A 17,129-nucleotide genomic window follows, 5' to 3' on the forward strand; every position below is an offset into this window, starting at 1 on the left:
CATGTCTCCAGATGTCCTCGACGACACCACTGCTTTCCTTCACTTGACCGCAACTGTAATTGCAGATGTGGAGCTGGCGGTGATCCATCGCTGAACTGAAATGTGTACCAGCAGATGAGCAGTGTGCCATAGGCTTTATCCACCTACGCTATGATATACCTGACAACCCCAAGAATTAAGTGTTTACGATGGCTGAACATTACTGGGGCCGTGATTAACAACAGAGGTGAGAGCGGGGATATTGGAATGAGGTAGTGACGGTACTGAGCCTGTAAAAAATGGAATATATGTCAGGGGAAGGTATTAGCAGGCCTGCCAAAACCACCACCATCAAAGAGAGAAATGGAAAGAGGGAGAAACAGCAAAGGAGAGAGAAAGTAGCTTATAGGGAGCCAGGAGGAAAGAGAAAAAAAATACAGCGATCAGGTGACTAAACCCAGAGTACACTGCAGCCAGCCTTTATGTAGAATCATCACAAAAGAAGCCCAGCTACAGTTTTTAGTTAGGCCTGAGTTTTCTAATCAGCTGGCTCTGACTCAGCAAGTAACTGGAGACAGTGTGGCACTCCTCTTCTAGCGATCGTCCTCTTGAACTGCAGGACTTGCAATGCATGTTTGTGGCATTTCCCCCTCATACAGTAGCTGCACAGCACTGCCTCCCCACCAAAATATAAAAAAGCTGCTGTTTGAGAAGAGAAGACACGTTGGGATGGATTGTGACAGCTGAGGAAGATAGCAGGAAGACAGATGCTTTGTCTTTCAGCTGGGTTTCTGCCATTCGAGCCACTAAAGCTGCATCCTGAAAATGCAAACTCAATCAATTATACTGCATGAGGTGTGACTCCCCTAGCCACAATCAATCACCGGCAATATGCCGAGACATATGATAAAATGGCAGCAGCTGCAGTGTGCTTTAAGAAAAGGCCGTCAGTGTGTGCACTTGATAATACAGCCAAAGATTAACGCTGCACTATACGTCTTCATTTTGATACACAGCAGAAGATAAATCCATATTTATCTCCCTGAGCCCTTAAAACATGCTTCATACAAATACACACACAAATAAATAATCATAGATGTGATCAAGAACTCCTCCTCTCTCTCACAGCTGCTGCTGTAACAAACCAGCAGCAGCCTCGGCTAATGGGGCAGAGCTTGCAGCATCTGCATCGCCAACTCCCGTGCCTCATCAAGGACGGATGAAAAACATCCTTGAACAGTTTGTCTTCCCTCCTCTCACCCGTCCGTCCTATCTCTAGCTTCCCATCCCTCTCTCTCTTTCCAGACCGCCCCTCCTCCTGCCCGTCTTTGCAGTCGCCACATTCTCATCAACAAATCACACACCACAGACAGACTTCACGTTTCAGCTGTAGCTTGTCTCCTGTCCTCTAGTGACCGTTTCAGACAAACAGAGTGTGGAAAAGCACATAGCAAGTCTATGTTATGTAGCTGATTCCAGTATACACCACGTGCATTAGGCAAATTGTATTGAACACACACAGTACTCTCAGTCGATCCAAAAAATAATTAAGTTTTGTCTTGCTTAGGAGAATATTTACTGTATGTGTGCAGAATTATTAGGCAACTAAATTACAAAAATCTATCAAATTACTTTCTAATTCTCAAATCTTAAAGTAAGTGTTACAACACAAAATGACAAATAATATTTTTGGCCTTTTAAAAATATTTAGTAACCAATAAAGCCACCCTTCTTTTCAATAACTGCCATGGGCCTTGCATCCATGGAGTCTGTCAGTTTCTTGATCTGTTCACGATCAACTTTCATTGAAGCAGCAACCACAGCCTCCCAAATGCTCTTCAAAGAGGTGTTGTCTTCAGTGACTGTAAATCTGATGTTTGAGAAGGGCCCACAAGTTCTCAATAGGATTCAAGTCAGGTAAGGAAGGTGGCCAGGTGATTACTCGGGCATCTATGAGGCCCTTGCTGGCTAGCCAAGCAGTGGAGTACTTGAATGCATGTGATGCTTCCTTCTTAAATGCTGCGGACTTCTGCCTGTACCACTGCTTGAAGAAAGTATCTTCCACAAACTAGCAGTAGGTTTGGGAGTTCATCAGTAATTCAGCCACGGGCCATCCATCCAGTCCATCAAGAATCACTTTCACTTCATCTGTCCATTAAACCTTTGAAAAATCTGTCTTCAGGTATTTCTTTGCCCAATCTTGACACTTCAACTTGTAAATCTTATTCAGTGTTGTTTGTGTTTAAGCTTTCCTGACCTTGGCGATGTCTCTGAGCACATGGCACCATGTATTTCTGGACACTCCTGGTAGGTTGCAGTTGTATTATGTTGGCACTGGAGGATGATGGGTTCCTGGTAGTTTCACGTTTAATTATTCTCTAGTATTTTGCAGTTAATTTGTGCCTTTTCTTCTTCATTCGCTTTTTGCGCCCCAGTTGTCCATTGGCATTAAAAAGTTTAATTGTCCGGTGGTCACGCCTCAAACGTTTAACTATTTCAGTGTTGCATCCGTCTGAAAGTCATTTTACAATTTTTGACTTCAGTGTCAGTTAAAACTTTTTGGCCCATTTTACCAGAGGTAATCAAGCTGTCTAATAATTATGCACACCTTGATATAAGGTGTGTGATTCACTTTTGCCACACCCTCCCTCATTACACAAATATAAAATCACCTAAAAATTGATTCCAATGAGCATTCAAGTTTATGTGGTTAGGAGTTGGAAAATGTGAATAGAAATCATGATTTAATCAGAATACTTACTTGGCTCATAATTGTACACGCATGTATAAGCCTGAACCCTGACAACAGGATTTGAAAGTATAGAAAAGTTCTGACTAGATTTGGCAGGTTGGAGTCCTAAATATTCTCCTGAGATCTAAAAGCAGGGAATAGCATCTAAAAATGATCTCAGTAACATATTGCAAGTCAATCTGTTCAGAAGCCCACTCGTGAAAACATTGCTCCATAGCACTGATTACGTCCCCATAGGAAGTACAACACATTAACTTATCACTAGTACACATACACAAGCCCGCAGCCCGGTTAGCCGAACAGTACATCAACAGTTACATGCTGCATTAGCAACACATTATTTTCAGATAGCTAATATAATGGCTAACTTTGTTAGTTACTAAACAGATGAAAAAGTTAAGAAATCTCAAATCAACAGCGACACGACAGCTGAAAAAGAGTGCCTAAAGATTAGGCTTAAACTTCGCTCCACTCTTAAAACCCCAGCAAAACCAGTATGTTGGAATGGTTATGCGTCAACTCAGAATTAGATTCAGCCTGAAATGTTGGTCTGTAGTGATTGGTTAGGGAAAATCTAATCTCCCTCCCCCATGGAAATCAGTTAGAGTAGAGGTAATGTCAGACTGAAGGTGGATATGGAGTGTAACGAGTTGTGTAACGAGCTGATACTGATTTCAGGTTGTTGCTGGCTCTGTTGCACCCTATAACTAGAAAATTGCTTTGATATGTAAAATTGGTTGAGTGTTCCTTTAAAAATGAAAAGCTGTATGTAGTTACATAATCTAAATCCTTTCTTTCTAAATGAATTGAATCTGACTGACGATTCCCCCTTTAGTATTTTCTGAAAGTGCTGGATAAAAGGATCAGATAAGGCATTTTGTATACTTTTGCAAGTAATCTGGGCTTCAAGGCCTCAGAAATGTGCAGTAAACTAAATTCCAACAATCCACCATCGGTAAACATTTGAAAAAGGAGGATCTGTGTAGAGTGTTGCTGGTTAACTAGCAAAGCAACAGTTTTATCAGAACGTACGACTCCTGCAGCCATTAAACAGGGGCGGGCGACCCAATAGCAGCACCAGCTGTGACTCATAATATCCAGAAACCAGTCAGTCACTCAACCAACGATGGTTCCCCTGGGAAACACACACTACATGAAAAACGGCTGCCGGTGGTAGGGCAGCAACCCAATGACGAAACAATAGAGTGACTGAGTCACAGTTTGATTTAATTCAAGTGAGTGAATGTGAGTAGAATGAATAAAGGTATTCTAACAAACAGAAAGTTCCCTCAATCATTGTTTAAAGTATACATTTTAAGATTTTATACGATATAAATCACACCTTTTAAGAGACTCCATTACTACTCTAACTTTTCTCTTGAAATACAGAGTCAAAACATGCTTTAAATACCTATATTCATTAATAAGACAGATATTGACTGACAGATGTCTTAACCTATCGCATTATACCATAAAGGTCGGCGCCTGCTCCTCTCACCTCAGACCGCAGTAAAGTTTAATGGTGGTGATGTAGATTTTTTGGACGACCTTATACTGTCATTATTGGGTTGTTTTGATTACAAGTCATGGATAAAGTCTTCACGCATGTCTGACCAATGTAAGTCGAAGCGTGTGTTGTTTAGTATATGTTATTGGTGAATCTCTGGTTTACTTAATGTCCTTGAATGCTCCAAGAATCATTGTTTATCTAACAAATACATCTTTAAATCTAGATTTCTGTATAGTTGAGAAATAATTTCTAGAAGTTTTAAGGGATTTTTTTACTTTGATTAGAGGGCAAGAGAGTGGTTAGTGAAGGTTCACTTTACTTTAGACATCTTTAATTTGGATAAACTGGAGGTAGCAATGATCTGGTATGTCCTCTGTATTTACTCTGATTGTGGTTGAGGTCATGAGAAGTGTAGTTGAGAGTTGTTTAATTTTCACAGGGACCATTTCAGCCGGTCTCAGAGAAAACTGGAGTAACTGTACATTCCCATAAACATGAACACACACACACACACACACACACACACGTTTGAAGAGTCAACAAATACAGAGACTCGGTTTTCTGTAGAAATATCAAACATCACACTTTGAGAAGCCATTTGATGAGTGCAAGGAATTATGGTTCAAAAGAGAGACAGCCAGCTCTTCAGTGGACAGACATGCTTAAAGGTGGCTGATGCAATTAAGTGGTTTCCTCTAAAATGTCTACTTAAAAATCATCATTTTGTGGTCAAAGTTTAGACTAATATTTATCACCTACATCAGCAGCATCATGTTAAGCAGCATCATCTTAAGCAGTTTTTATAAAGTTTGGCGTATCAAACAAGAATAGTAAAACACATGAGGAGCTAAATAAAAACAGAATAATAAAACAGGAATGACAATAAAAGTGGCTGAAAATCTGTGACTGTACATGAAAGCAGGACTAAGTCATAAAAGGCTTTTAAGTGGTGATTTAAATATAGTCCATAATCCTTTTGAGTGTGAGAAAAAAAAAAACAAACTAAAAAATAAAAGTGGCTTTGCTTTAATTGGGTGTTTTATGTAGCTGCCTGACACCTACTCCACATGTAGAGAGGTGAAGTTACAGCGCAGATACTGCACACAAACATACAGTGCTGCCAAGACAATACTGACTGAAACAAACAGATGATAAACTTTTATGGGGAAGAGTAAGAGAGAAAGTGCAGGAAAGACTGAAAACATACAAAGAGAAAAGAGACACTGAACATAGTGTGTCATCCACTGTGTTGTTTCAACTGATGGAATCCAGGAGCAGTCCTGAGGGAGATATTGATCGGGTTCTGCCTATTTCCTCAGAGAGACAGTAAGATCCAACCTCCAAAACACACACACACACACACACACACACACACACACACACACACACGAGCCAGCGGAGGAGAAAATGAGAATCAATGGCCGCCTGAAATAAACCAGAGAGGTCTTTAACATGAGGCAAATACTGGGAGTCTCTCTCTCTTTTATACAAGTATGGAGGTTTATCTCATTAGGTCCATCTCATAAATTAGAGCTCTTGAGGTTTGGGGTCAAAGATGCTGGAGCAGAGGGAGATCCCCATCTAATTGGGTGGATGGAGCACAGGGAACGCTCAGCACTAATTTAATTGTGTGTGTGTGTGTGTGTGTGTGTGTGTGTGTGTGTGTGTGTGTGTGTGTGTGTGTGTGTGTGTGTGTGTGTGTGTGTGTGTGTGTGTGTGCGCGCCAGATGACATGTTACGAGCACTAAACATCTTGCAGACTCTCGGTGCTGCCTCATCATCAATGATGTGATGTAAACAGATTACCTCTGCTGCCAGCAAGCCTGAGCCGATGTGTTGCTTAGTTCCTTCACGGGGGAATGAAGCATTTTTTTCCTTGTTAATTGGTCCACAAATTGCGGCAGTAAGGACTTGCCTTTTAATCTTTCAAAATCTGCAGCACACTCACAAGCAAATATTTCAATTAACGTAAAGCTAATTTGTCTGAAAAGGTGAAATTGTTATGTCTTCTCTTTCAAGTGGTAAATACATTTGCAAATAAATTCTGTAGGGCTGCATGATTTTCATTATTGATGAATTTGCAGGTATTTTTTTTGGATCGCTTTGCCCAACGTTTCAGATTGCTTGTTTTGTCCTACAAATAATCCAAAGCATAAAGATATTCAATTATATATGACAAAAAAGCAGCAGATCCTGGGAGCTGTGAATGTTCTGCATTTTTTGCATCATTTCTGCATTATTTCCTCAAAAGTTATGTAAAAATCTAACAAAATATTATGAAAAAGCTAACTGCACTAACCTTGATTTATTATTTAATTGACCTTATACATTTTTTACTATATGCAGTCATTGCTTACGTTGAGATCCTTCACTCAATCTCTGAAGAAAAGTTAATCCAAAATGTGAGCGGAATATCCAAAAAAAAGTCAAAAATCTAAAAACACATGACACAGTTTTTCCATTTTCTCCTTCCTCACCTAAGATTCCCGTCTTCAGTATTACCATTCAGTGTCAGGCACCATACCGAAATGCTTGTGGGGTGGATGATGGCAGAAAACAGCCCTCAGAGGAAGAACAAGACAAGTGGAACAGAGACAGAACATTACCTGAATACAGAGAGGGTTTGAGAACACCAGAGTGTAGCGGTGATACAAGCGGAAGAGGAAGATTCATTTCCTGTAATGAGCCACATTGTATGGAGGGTACTGTCTCCCTCCTCACCTCTCAGACACTCTCTAATCCCACAGAGGATCACTCACTTCCTCTCATTCTGAACTCCCATAAAGACATGTGATGTGAAGATGTGACAGTCAGTTACCCACTCTGAAGATGTGGGTAACTGACTGTGTCCGAGCACTTGAACCTCACCTTGCTGCCTAACACCCCTGCAAACAGTGCAAACTCTCGTAATTAACTCAGCTGGCGGTAGTTCAATCACACAGGAGATAAGGCCCACAGGATGAATGACTGGCTTTTTGCAGGGTAAATGAGTCTTGTGTCTCTTGGCCTGGGTGTAATGAGGAACCAGACAGGGTTAAGAAAAGCGTGCTGATTATTAAGACAAAGAGAAAGTCTCCCTGCTGTCTGGCCAAGCATCACTCACTCCCTCTGGACATAGCTCATCCGACACTGTCCTCCATCTCAACACAACATGGCTACTGCTAATGAGGATCTACAGAGGTAGGAAGACAGAAACAGAAAGTGGACTTTAGACGGAGAGGACTGCTAAATGGAAAACGGAGAGGAAGAAACAGGAAAGATGAGAAAATCACAAAGGGAAAGCTAAAAGATAGATTCAGGAGACAGAGTGAGATAACACCATTCATCCTGTTGCAACCAACTATTTCCCTCCGACTCAAAACAGCACTTGACATTTGGCCAGCAGCAGAAGTAATCACTGCAGACCTGGACAAATATAAAAGCAACAACTCGGGCAATTTCTCCGAGTCTGTCTTAGTCTTTCTGCAGATAACTCCAGAGCCTTTCTAGGCGGAAATGTATACACATTTATCTGGAGGAAGACAAGGCTTAGCAGTGATCCGTTCGCCTCCATTTGACCCTCAGTGAGCCAAGGCTAACATGCCACACACACACACACACACACACACACACACACACAGGTTTCTCCTCAATAACCTTGCCTATCTACTCAGTCAGCTGGAAAGCGGTGTATGAACTATGGAAGCGACTGTGCCACAAGTAGCCTAGGTGGATTATTTTTCCACTATCTCATCAGCCGATCCAGTGGGCTCAGCAGCTCCAGAGGACAGCGGCGATGCGCTGCTGCTGATTTGTCACACTCAGGGGAAATCAAAATCTTCCTCCGTCAGACGTCGTAAACCATCGTCTGTTTAGGACACTTTGCTCAGGAGTGTCTGCTAATGCACCGACACACACAAACTGATGCCTTCAGAGATACGCCTCTTTTATTCTTAGGAATTTCAAGAACCAAACTCTTCTTTTAATGATCAAGTACAGTGGTCTTGCTTGACACATCATCCACATGGATTTAAAGAGAGGCGAGCCCGGTGCAGTTGCTCAAGTCCGTAAACAATCACCCCACAAACAAGAGTACCACTCTTGTTTGTGGGGTGATTGTTTACATACATTATGCAGCCTAGTTCATGTTAATATGTATCCTGAATTGCAAACTGTTGAGTTTAATTTTCAACAGCAGCCACAAACAATGAATACTCAAATAAATAGTAAAAAAAAAAATTTATGAGAACATATATCATTACATAAAAGATATTTTAAAAATGTGTGTGCGTGTGTCAGAGAGAAACTGAACCCGGTATGCGTGAGCATGCCCATGTATAATTGCTGTGGTCTGGGGGGCTTTATTTCTGTCTGCTAATTAAGTTTAATTATATTAAATACCATCTACTAAGGGCCACTAATTAGAAATCACAGAGTCTGTGGCAGCTGTACAGATCACCTCAACAGCCCTGAACACATGAAAGCAAATTAAAGCACAACACACTGATCAGACGTCAGCAAGGAGACTCACTCTGTTTCCAGAGTTAGGGGAGCAGAGAGAGAAGCGCTTATTATGTCTTTTGAAATGTCAGTAGAATTTCAAAATTTTATTAAAAACACGATAACTTCTTGAAAAAAACATTTCATTTTGATCCGTTTAAATCTGCTCACCTTCCAGTCCTTCAGGGGGATGTCATTATTAAAACATGTGCATAAAAGTCAAAACAAACAGCTCTGATGAAATAAAAAAATAAAAAAATAAATAAAAAAGAAATCTAAATACTACAGTGATGTACTGACAAAGACAATGCAGGTCTTCACATAAAACACTACATGCAGGCTTTTTCCCTTTAAAATAAAAGTCAAAAGCCAAACAAAAAGATTGAATACTAAAGACAATATTGCCTAGCATTTGTAAACAGTTCACAATGAACATAAATGTGTAGTGTATCAATCAAAATGTTACCCTGGAAGACCATGAAATGTGATGACTCACAAAATTATACTGGTAATACACCTGCCAATGTGGCTTCAGGAAAAGGTCAGAAGCATTTGTCCTTCCTGCTCACTCTGCACAAACACACAATACACACAAACAGTGCTGACGTGGTCAGCGCACACACACACACACACACACACACACACACACACACACACCCCCCCCCACTTCCACATCAAAAACAATCCACATCAACATGACTCAGACAAATAACCCACACCAATAACACAGCTAATCCCTACCAAAAGAGAACCGCAGCCAAGAGAACACAACTGCCACAACAACAGGCAGACTGAAATTAACTCATAAAAATACATGCATGTTAGAGATGGAGGGAGGTAAGGGCGATTAGCCACATAAAGCTGTAATACTGTTAAGCGTCTGCTGTGTATTTGGTGTTCCACATCACAACCCTGCAGCCTTTGGGCTGTTTCGTGTGAAAGAACATCACATGTTAACATAGGACCCAACACTGGATTATGGCACAGAATAAACACCTCAGACTGAGAAGAAAGGAATAATGCGTCTGTTTAACACAAAGAAGCTATTCAACCACCCACAAAGCTACGCTGGACTAGTTACACTTCAGGATTTCAGGATTTTCTCTTAACAGAGACAAGTTCAGGGCAATAGTTCACAAGTCTGGGAAACCTGCTTCATTAAAGAAATCAAACCAACATACAAGCTTACACACAGACTATCCAATATCCTACTAAAAAAGTTTAATAGATGTGCGGACCTAAACTGAAATCTGAGACGACGTTGTGAAAGCACCTGACCTCAGGCATGAAAAGTCGAGGTCACAAGGTTGAGCTGTCCCCATTTAGCGCTGCTCAAATAGAGGAGATGGCACTGGGGCCCAAAGGGACCGTCTGCAAGGAAGGGCAATATCCTCCGACTGCTTGTGCTCTGAAATCCAATTACCCCAATTTATCGATTGTCACAAATACCGAGCTATTTGGGCCAAACAGAACCTCACTGGTTTTTATCTTGGCTCAAAATAATACATTTTTTGAAGTTGTCCTCTTTGTGTATGGAAAGATATGAGAGAGAGAGAGTGTGAGTGAGTGAGTGAGTGAGTGAGTGAGTGAGTGAGTGAGTGAGTGTCATCTCTAGACAGAGAGCCTGGAGGATAAACACAGGAGGAAATAGAGGTCAGTTCCCTGACCAAGTGACATCCTCTGCCACCTTCCTTCAAAAAGATCCTAGCCTCCCGGTGTGACTCCTGCTCCCTGCCTGCCTGTCGCATTCACCAGAGCTAAAAAGAAACAACAGCAAACACAAAGAAAGAAAGCCTTTGGATGCATGAGACACATTAGACCCATTCGTGGAATCTGAACAAAACTAAATAAATAAAGTGTACAGATTTGAATACTGTGTAGCTACAACAAGTTGGTCTTACAATGAAACAGAGTTTTAATTAAAGTGGATCATTAATAAGAAAAAGATGTCTGGTTACTGTTCAGCCACACTTGTCTAAACTTCATTACAAAAACAGTCACTATTTTACTGACTAATTAAAACTGCTAATGCAAAATATCACCCTCTGATAAAGGGCATTCTTGAGCCAGGAATTACTCCACACAAAGAGAGAGACACAGATGATGATGATGGAGAGAATGACTACAGAGTAAGCATTCCAGGTACAGTAATTGGCCAATCCATGCAAAGAGTTGCCAGACACACGTGTAAAGTGGATCCTTCCCAACAATGACAGCAAATTACCCTAAGAGTAACTAAAAACTGGAGCTCCAGCCATCTTCTCCCCACTCACACAGAGGCAGTGGTGGATAGCCATTTCTATCTATAATCATTTCCCAGTCCGACTCCCCTGGGAGTGCTTGCGTTTTGTGTGTTTGTTAAGTAGGCCCACGTTTGGGCTCCCCTGAGTTTCCTGCCGCTTCATAATGAGCATCTCCAGCTGGACGGCTGCTGAGACGGTGGGGGCCAGAGGTTGAGCCGCTCACCTTCACTAATTGGCAGAATCACGCTCTCACTGTTTAGCAGCGAAGCCGCCAGGGTCACTGCAGACGTAACTAAATATTTATTTTCATAGTTATGCAATGCTTCACAGTTAAAGCCATTAGCGTAAAAAACATCAAAAGAAACTAAAGAATACAACATAAGAGACATTGGGTAGCGGAAATGAGACACCTCAAGTGAGTGTGTCTGACAGACTGACAGATCATTTAGATTTAATTCTAAGCTCCACTGGCAGTTATAGGTACCCCGGGAAACATTTGCTATATTACTGCCACCAACTGTCAGCACACACATTACTAACAACACGAGTCAGGGAGATGTCAATTAAGCACAATCTATACACTCCTACACAGTCCTGAGTTGAGACGCCAATCAGGCCACATAAGGCAGAACACCTGTGTAGGTGCACCAAGGACATGCTGGGCTTTTAGCTTTAAGAATAAATCTAAAATTGACACAATCAAACGTTTGTTCTTATTTTACTGTTTGACAGCTAAAAGATGCCTGCTGCAATGTCTCTTGAAAGCGTTTATTTCTGCATTTTTATCATCATTTAATTTATAAAAAAAAACTTTTGATGGTGCAGTACAGTGGTGTGTCATCAGCATAAACATTACAAATAAGATCTATTAAAAAGTCAAACTAAGACACCCAGGAGAAGCATTTGATACAAAATAAATATGTCAAAGATTACATCCCTCATGTTACGCACCTCATACTTCAGCACAGCAACATTAGAAATCTCACCACTAATGGCCACTTTTCATCTTCTGACACATCAGATATTAACCAAAAAAAGGAGCAGGCATAGACAGGCTAGCCTGCTGTCTATGTACTACGTTATACTGTATTGTGTCTTTATTACCTTGACAAATAACTGGTTTCATCTGGACACAAATTACATTTTTTAAATTGATATTCTGTAAAATAATTTTTAGTGAAAACACTATACTAAAGCCTTTAAACCTGTATTTTCTTGTTATGGGGAGTCATGTTCTCAATGAAGGATATAGATCTTTCAAAAGTTCATATATAATTTTTATTTCTTGTACAGTTTGAAATAATGATATACAACATAATTATAAAAAGTCTCTCACAGTGATCAAAGCATTAAAGTTCAAAGCTGTCATAAACCAGCTACAGGTGCACACATTACAACTTTAGGCGAACCAACAGTGTAGATTGCTTCAAACTAGGCTTATAGCTGAGTACATACTTTTATTTACATATTTATTACAGTTCAGTATTTATGAGACAGAAGGTAATATCAGCTAAGTGTTTCAACATTTCTTATTATTCAGCATGGGGGGGAATTAAAATGGAGCATTTAAAGTGCCAGCTGAGGCGTATAGAGTATCCCATGAATCCTTCAACAGGGTAATTTACAACTCTGCAGGGCTGACTTCATTCAAGGAAGAAAAACAAATGTCAGCCATGCATGGAGGAGAAAACTCCACAGGGAGAGAGCTATCTACTGAAACACTCAACCACCATCTGCTGTAAACAGATTCATATACTGTAAGCTGTGAAACATTTACATGTCACATGAAAGGCAAATGGGTTTTCTGCCTCTTTCCTGACCGGTTGCGGCAACACTGAGAGGTACGAAATACTATTTTCATCGCTCCTAAAGTAGCTGCATAGTACGAACCTTAGATACAGGAGAAAAAAGTGATTGATGCTGAACATATTTCATAACACTTCAACAGCGAAGAAGGCCACCTGAGCCTGACACTGACCGAGGACATGTCCTTGTTCTTAAGATGACGATGAACAGTATTAATAGTGAGCAGCACTTGTTACTACTTCAAATGTTCTAGTGAATCTCGTGCACTTGAAGTTAGAAATCCACTGTTCCCTTGGAATGCAGTAAAATTAAAATCAGGTTACATTATCAGAGATGGAACAGGCATACGCTGCTGTTCAACTGGGAAAGATTCATTTATAAAATATTTTGATTCTGGATTGTAGGAATACTCTGAAAAATAATAACTATGTCAGACATAAATGTCAGAAAATAGTGGGAAAAGTCAAATTTCTTGTTTTGTCTGAGAAAACCAGCAAATATTCATATTTGAGAAGCTGGAAGCACTGAATTCTTGCTAAAAAACCTGACATAAAAAATTAATCAACTATTACGTTCGTTGGCAATTAATTTCCTATTAATTGATTAATTTCCTTTTGTTTCATTTATCCAAGTACTGTACTTCCGTGCAAGTTTGAAATATTTAGGCATTTCCATTTTTTGAATTTTCCACTTTTTGCTTCTCTCTGTATTGTACTTTGTTTTTCGCCTTCATTTTCACTGCTAAACTTAATGAAGCAGTATACAGTACATATAATGACATTCTGAAAGTGGCCAATCTGTTATTTTTGATACTCAAAAGTATATTTTGTTTGTAAGTGATTCTGTACTTTTGCTTAGGTAAATATTGAAGGCGGAACATTTACTTGAACTATAGTACTTTTACAGTCTGTTATTCTATACACTTTTACTTAGTAAAGAGTCTGATTACGTTTTCCACAAAAGGTGAAAAAACACAAAAAAAGAGAACAGAGAAGTGACAAACACTTATGCCAAGGGAGTCAAGACATCAGTTAGATTTTCAGGAGGCATTTCCTGTAAAAACAAACAACATCTATAGAGGTGGCGATGGGGCAGTGGATTAGACACATGCCTAAAGAAATCTGTATTTCAGATGTGTGATTGTGTAACACTGTGACCATCAGTTTGCTACTTTGGAAACTTTGCTTTGAAACCTTCTCAACAAAGTCAGAATAACTCAATAAGGCTACAAACAGAGCCTGATCAGTGGTCAAAGGAGCACATTTGTGTTTACAAAATTATAGGACACAACCACACAGCAAAAAAACTCTGTTGATTTTCTTGTGACATTAGATACATTGGAGCTTTAATACCAAAACCTCCCCCTGTAGCTCTGCTGAAACAACACAGAGCAGACACACTGATCTGACCACACATTTGATGGCCAAACCCCCATGGAGGCCTGTCACAAGCAAACTGAATCCCCTCTGACTACAGGCTGTCACGGGGAGGAGAGGAAGGGAGGGAGGGAGTACAGGAGGTGAGGAGGAATGGAGCAGCACTTGTCGCATGTTAAGTAAGAAGCTGTGACACCGGAGCAGAGCCTTGAGGCATGGACCGACTGACCCCCACAGACCTGACAGCCCGCAAGCAGAAAATACAAGACAAGCATCTTCCTCCTCACAGCCCCTGACCGTGCCTTAATAAACCATGCGGCTGGAAATCCTGTAAAGAAATCACTGCAGCTGAAAAGACAGCATGAGCGACTGCATGACCCTATATTATTATATTATTCAGATGTCAGAACAAGAGACTTGGAGTACGCTCTCTTATAGATATAAATATTACTGATTGTTAAATGGCAATCAAAGCCTAAAGTATACATAAACTCTTGACAGGCAGGAAATGTTCCAGTGTTTTGCTGAAGCTTTGACTTCAAATGAATAAAGTCATAACTATTGCTGGGACTTACTAACATTAATGACTAGCATGATGTACACTTATCTTGAGGATTGTTTGCTGGGTCAAAGCACTCAATTAAAAGTTAACCAACAGAAGGATTACATTTACCATTAAGTATTTTGTGCAGAATCACGTTTTTTCTGAGTTTTCCTGAAACTTACAATTGACCATTTGCTAAGCCCAACCCCTTGATTAATGTTGCTTCACGTGTCAAGCTTTTCTAGCACGGTGTATATGCTGTTTTACAATTATAACTCAAAATCTCTAGCATTAAAAAAAAAAAAAAAAAAAAAAATAGAGTTCTTATATTTCACACAAAAGTACACAAAGGGCAAGCACACTTTATTTCTAGTCTACAAATATAAATTTTATTGGCTCAAATGTGTATGACTGTGGCTAGCAGATTTTACCAGCTAAAGTAAGCTGATGCTAACGCCGTGAGTTGGGTGAAATCTCCGTCTCTAGCTGAATCTTTTTAAAATGAGAATCATGAAAGGGATTTGAAAAATGTCTGCATGCTTGATATAATGCTGAAAGGCTGAGGCTAAAGCTACAAGTCCCGGGCAAAATGTCAGCATCCAAACCAGTTCAATACTTGAAATATTAGCATTGTGGTTCCTACAGGGTAAATGTTCCAGTCCTGAACAAGTATTTTTCTAATGTTAAATCTAAAAACAAAACAATGCAGTAAGCTAATGATATGCCCCGTCTCTTTGGAAGTAAGTCTTGGTTACTACTGTAGGAAGTAAGCTAGTTAGCCAGACATTGTTGGCTTATGTTAGAGCAAATAAAGACACCGCTTAATTCATTCCTTACATCTTCTCACCACTCTCCAAACTTTAAATTCCAAATATAGCTCCTAATAGAACCCTTTGCACATGGTTTCTTGACCGACTCAAACATGTTATCTTTCTTGTTTCATTAGATAATTTGAGTAAAGGGAATATCTGAACCCTAGACATTTCCAACACATGGTAGGCTAAGTGTCATTGTCAGCTGAACCATCTGTGCACCACTATATCTGGTCATTTTGCTCCCAGGCAAATGTCATCTCTCTCAGCTCCTCTCTCATCACCCTGTGAGTGTTGCCTTAAATGTTTAAAAATACTAGAAATGGCGCTGGCAGGGCAATCCCATCTCACCTCAGCCTCTCCTCCTCCTTCTTTCGCAGCTTCATGTCCCGCTGGACCACTTTCAAGACGTGCTCTGCCTCCCCATCAGTCAGGCCTGAAAGGTCCAGCTTCCGGCCCATCGCTCCTGGCCTCGCCACGCTGAGCTGCTGGTGGTCCAAGAGGGGAGGATGATGAGAGCCACTGGCACAGCTGCTCTGGGGGCCGAGGCTGGGACGACCCTGGAGGAAGGACAGAGGGATGGAGAAATTTAATTTGGGAAGTTTGTCCATTTGTAGAATCAGTTCACTCCTTTTGAGCTGAACATTAATATGTGTCTGATCCTTAAAGCTGGAGGAGGCAACATTGTGGAAAAATAGCATGAGACAGCTAAAATTTGAAAGCATCCAACCAAAAAAAAAATCCAACCTTCTTCCCAAAAGCCACTCCCCCAAATCACATTTTCATGAGCAGTTTGTGCACGGGCAGAGTGCGTACAGGTAGACAGGCAGGTAGGCCAGCTAATCAATTAATTCACCGAATGAAACAATGCTTATTACAATCCGGTGACAGCCACAGGTATCCATTTTTTTCCTTTTTGTGTCATAGCATTTATTGATTTATAGATTTATTGCTGTCTGGATGTAAAGAGAATTTCAACAAATACAACGAAAAATGTTTCTGAAATAAATTGCCTACCCCAGTTTTAACTTATACCTGGCATTTAGTAATTTCTGACTTTCATCAACCTCTATTAGCTAAGGAATTACAACATCAATAGGTCTCTGGCACAGCTTTTAGTGTAATGAACAGAAATGTATCACAGTCACATTTTCACACCGCAAGCCTATTAGAACAGAGATCCAACATAAAGGTCCATTGAAAAGGCACATCGCACCATGCAAATAATGCTGCAATGTTTGCTTTTATGACTTTGTGAACAAAATATATTTTGGTGCCACTTGCTTGCCTGCAGCATGGACTCCGATCTCTGAGCAGCTGAAAATTGGATTGGAGAGAAGCGAATGGAAAAATCTTTTTTACTGTTTCAGGTCATTACTAATTTGACACTTAACTAGCCCCTGGAGGGAAGGAATAAAACTTGAAACGTTAAAACATGTAAAAACTGTCAATAAAACAAATACTGCCCTCTCTACAATATAAATACTGCTAATGTTCTGACAGTATTTGTGTCTGTTGTAGCAGTTTGCGTGTCATTTGTAGGAGTGTTTGCAAGGTGCGCCTCTGGATCGCGCAAATAATAGAAGGAAAAACATAGTGTTGATGAGATTTAACAGAGCCACAAGAAA

The 17,129-nt window shown here is 40.3% G+C and overlaps 1 protein-coding gene across 7 annotated transcripts in view; it reads right to left on the minus strand.

The window, feature by feature from the left end:
• myripb (myosin VIIA and Rab interacting protein b) overlaps positions 1–17,129 on the minus strand; it is a 124,240-nt gene that overhangs the window by 96,203 nt on the left and 10,908 nt on the right. For all 7 annotated transcript variants that reach the window (XM_046065970.1, XM_046065966.1, XM_046065964.1 and 4 more), the window contains one exon: positions 15,853–16,061. In XM_046065970.1, the coding sequence (XP_045921926.1) occupies positions 15,853–15,962 (110 nt within the window). In that variant the 5' untranslated portion in view covers positions 15,963–16,061. The remainder of the gene's footprint in view (positions 1–15,852; positions 16,062–17,129) is intronic.

Source organism: Micropterus dolomieu, linkage group LG01, assembly GCF_021292245.1.
Source record: "Micropterus dolomieu isolate WLL.071019.BEF.003 ecotype Adirondacks linkage group LG01, ASM2129224v1, whole genome shotgun sequence".
Lineage (NCBI taxonomy): Eukaryota > Metazoa > Chordata > Actinopteri > Centrarchiformes > Centrarchidae > Micropterus > Micropterus dolomieu.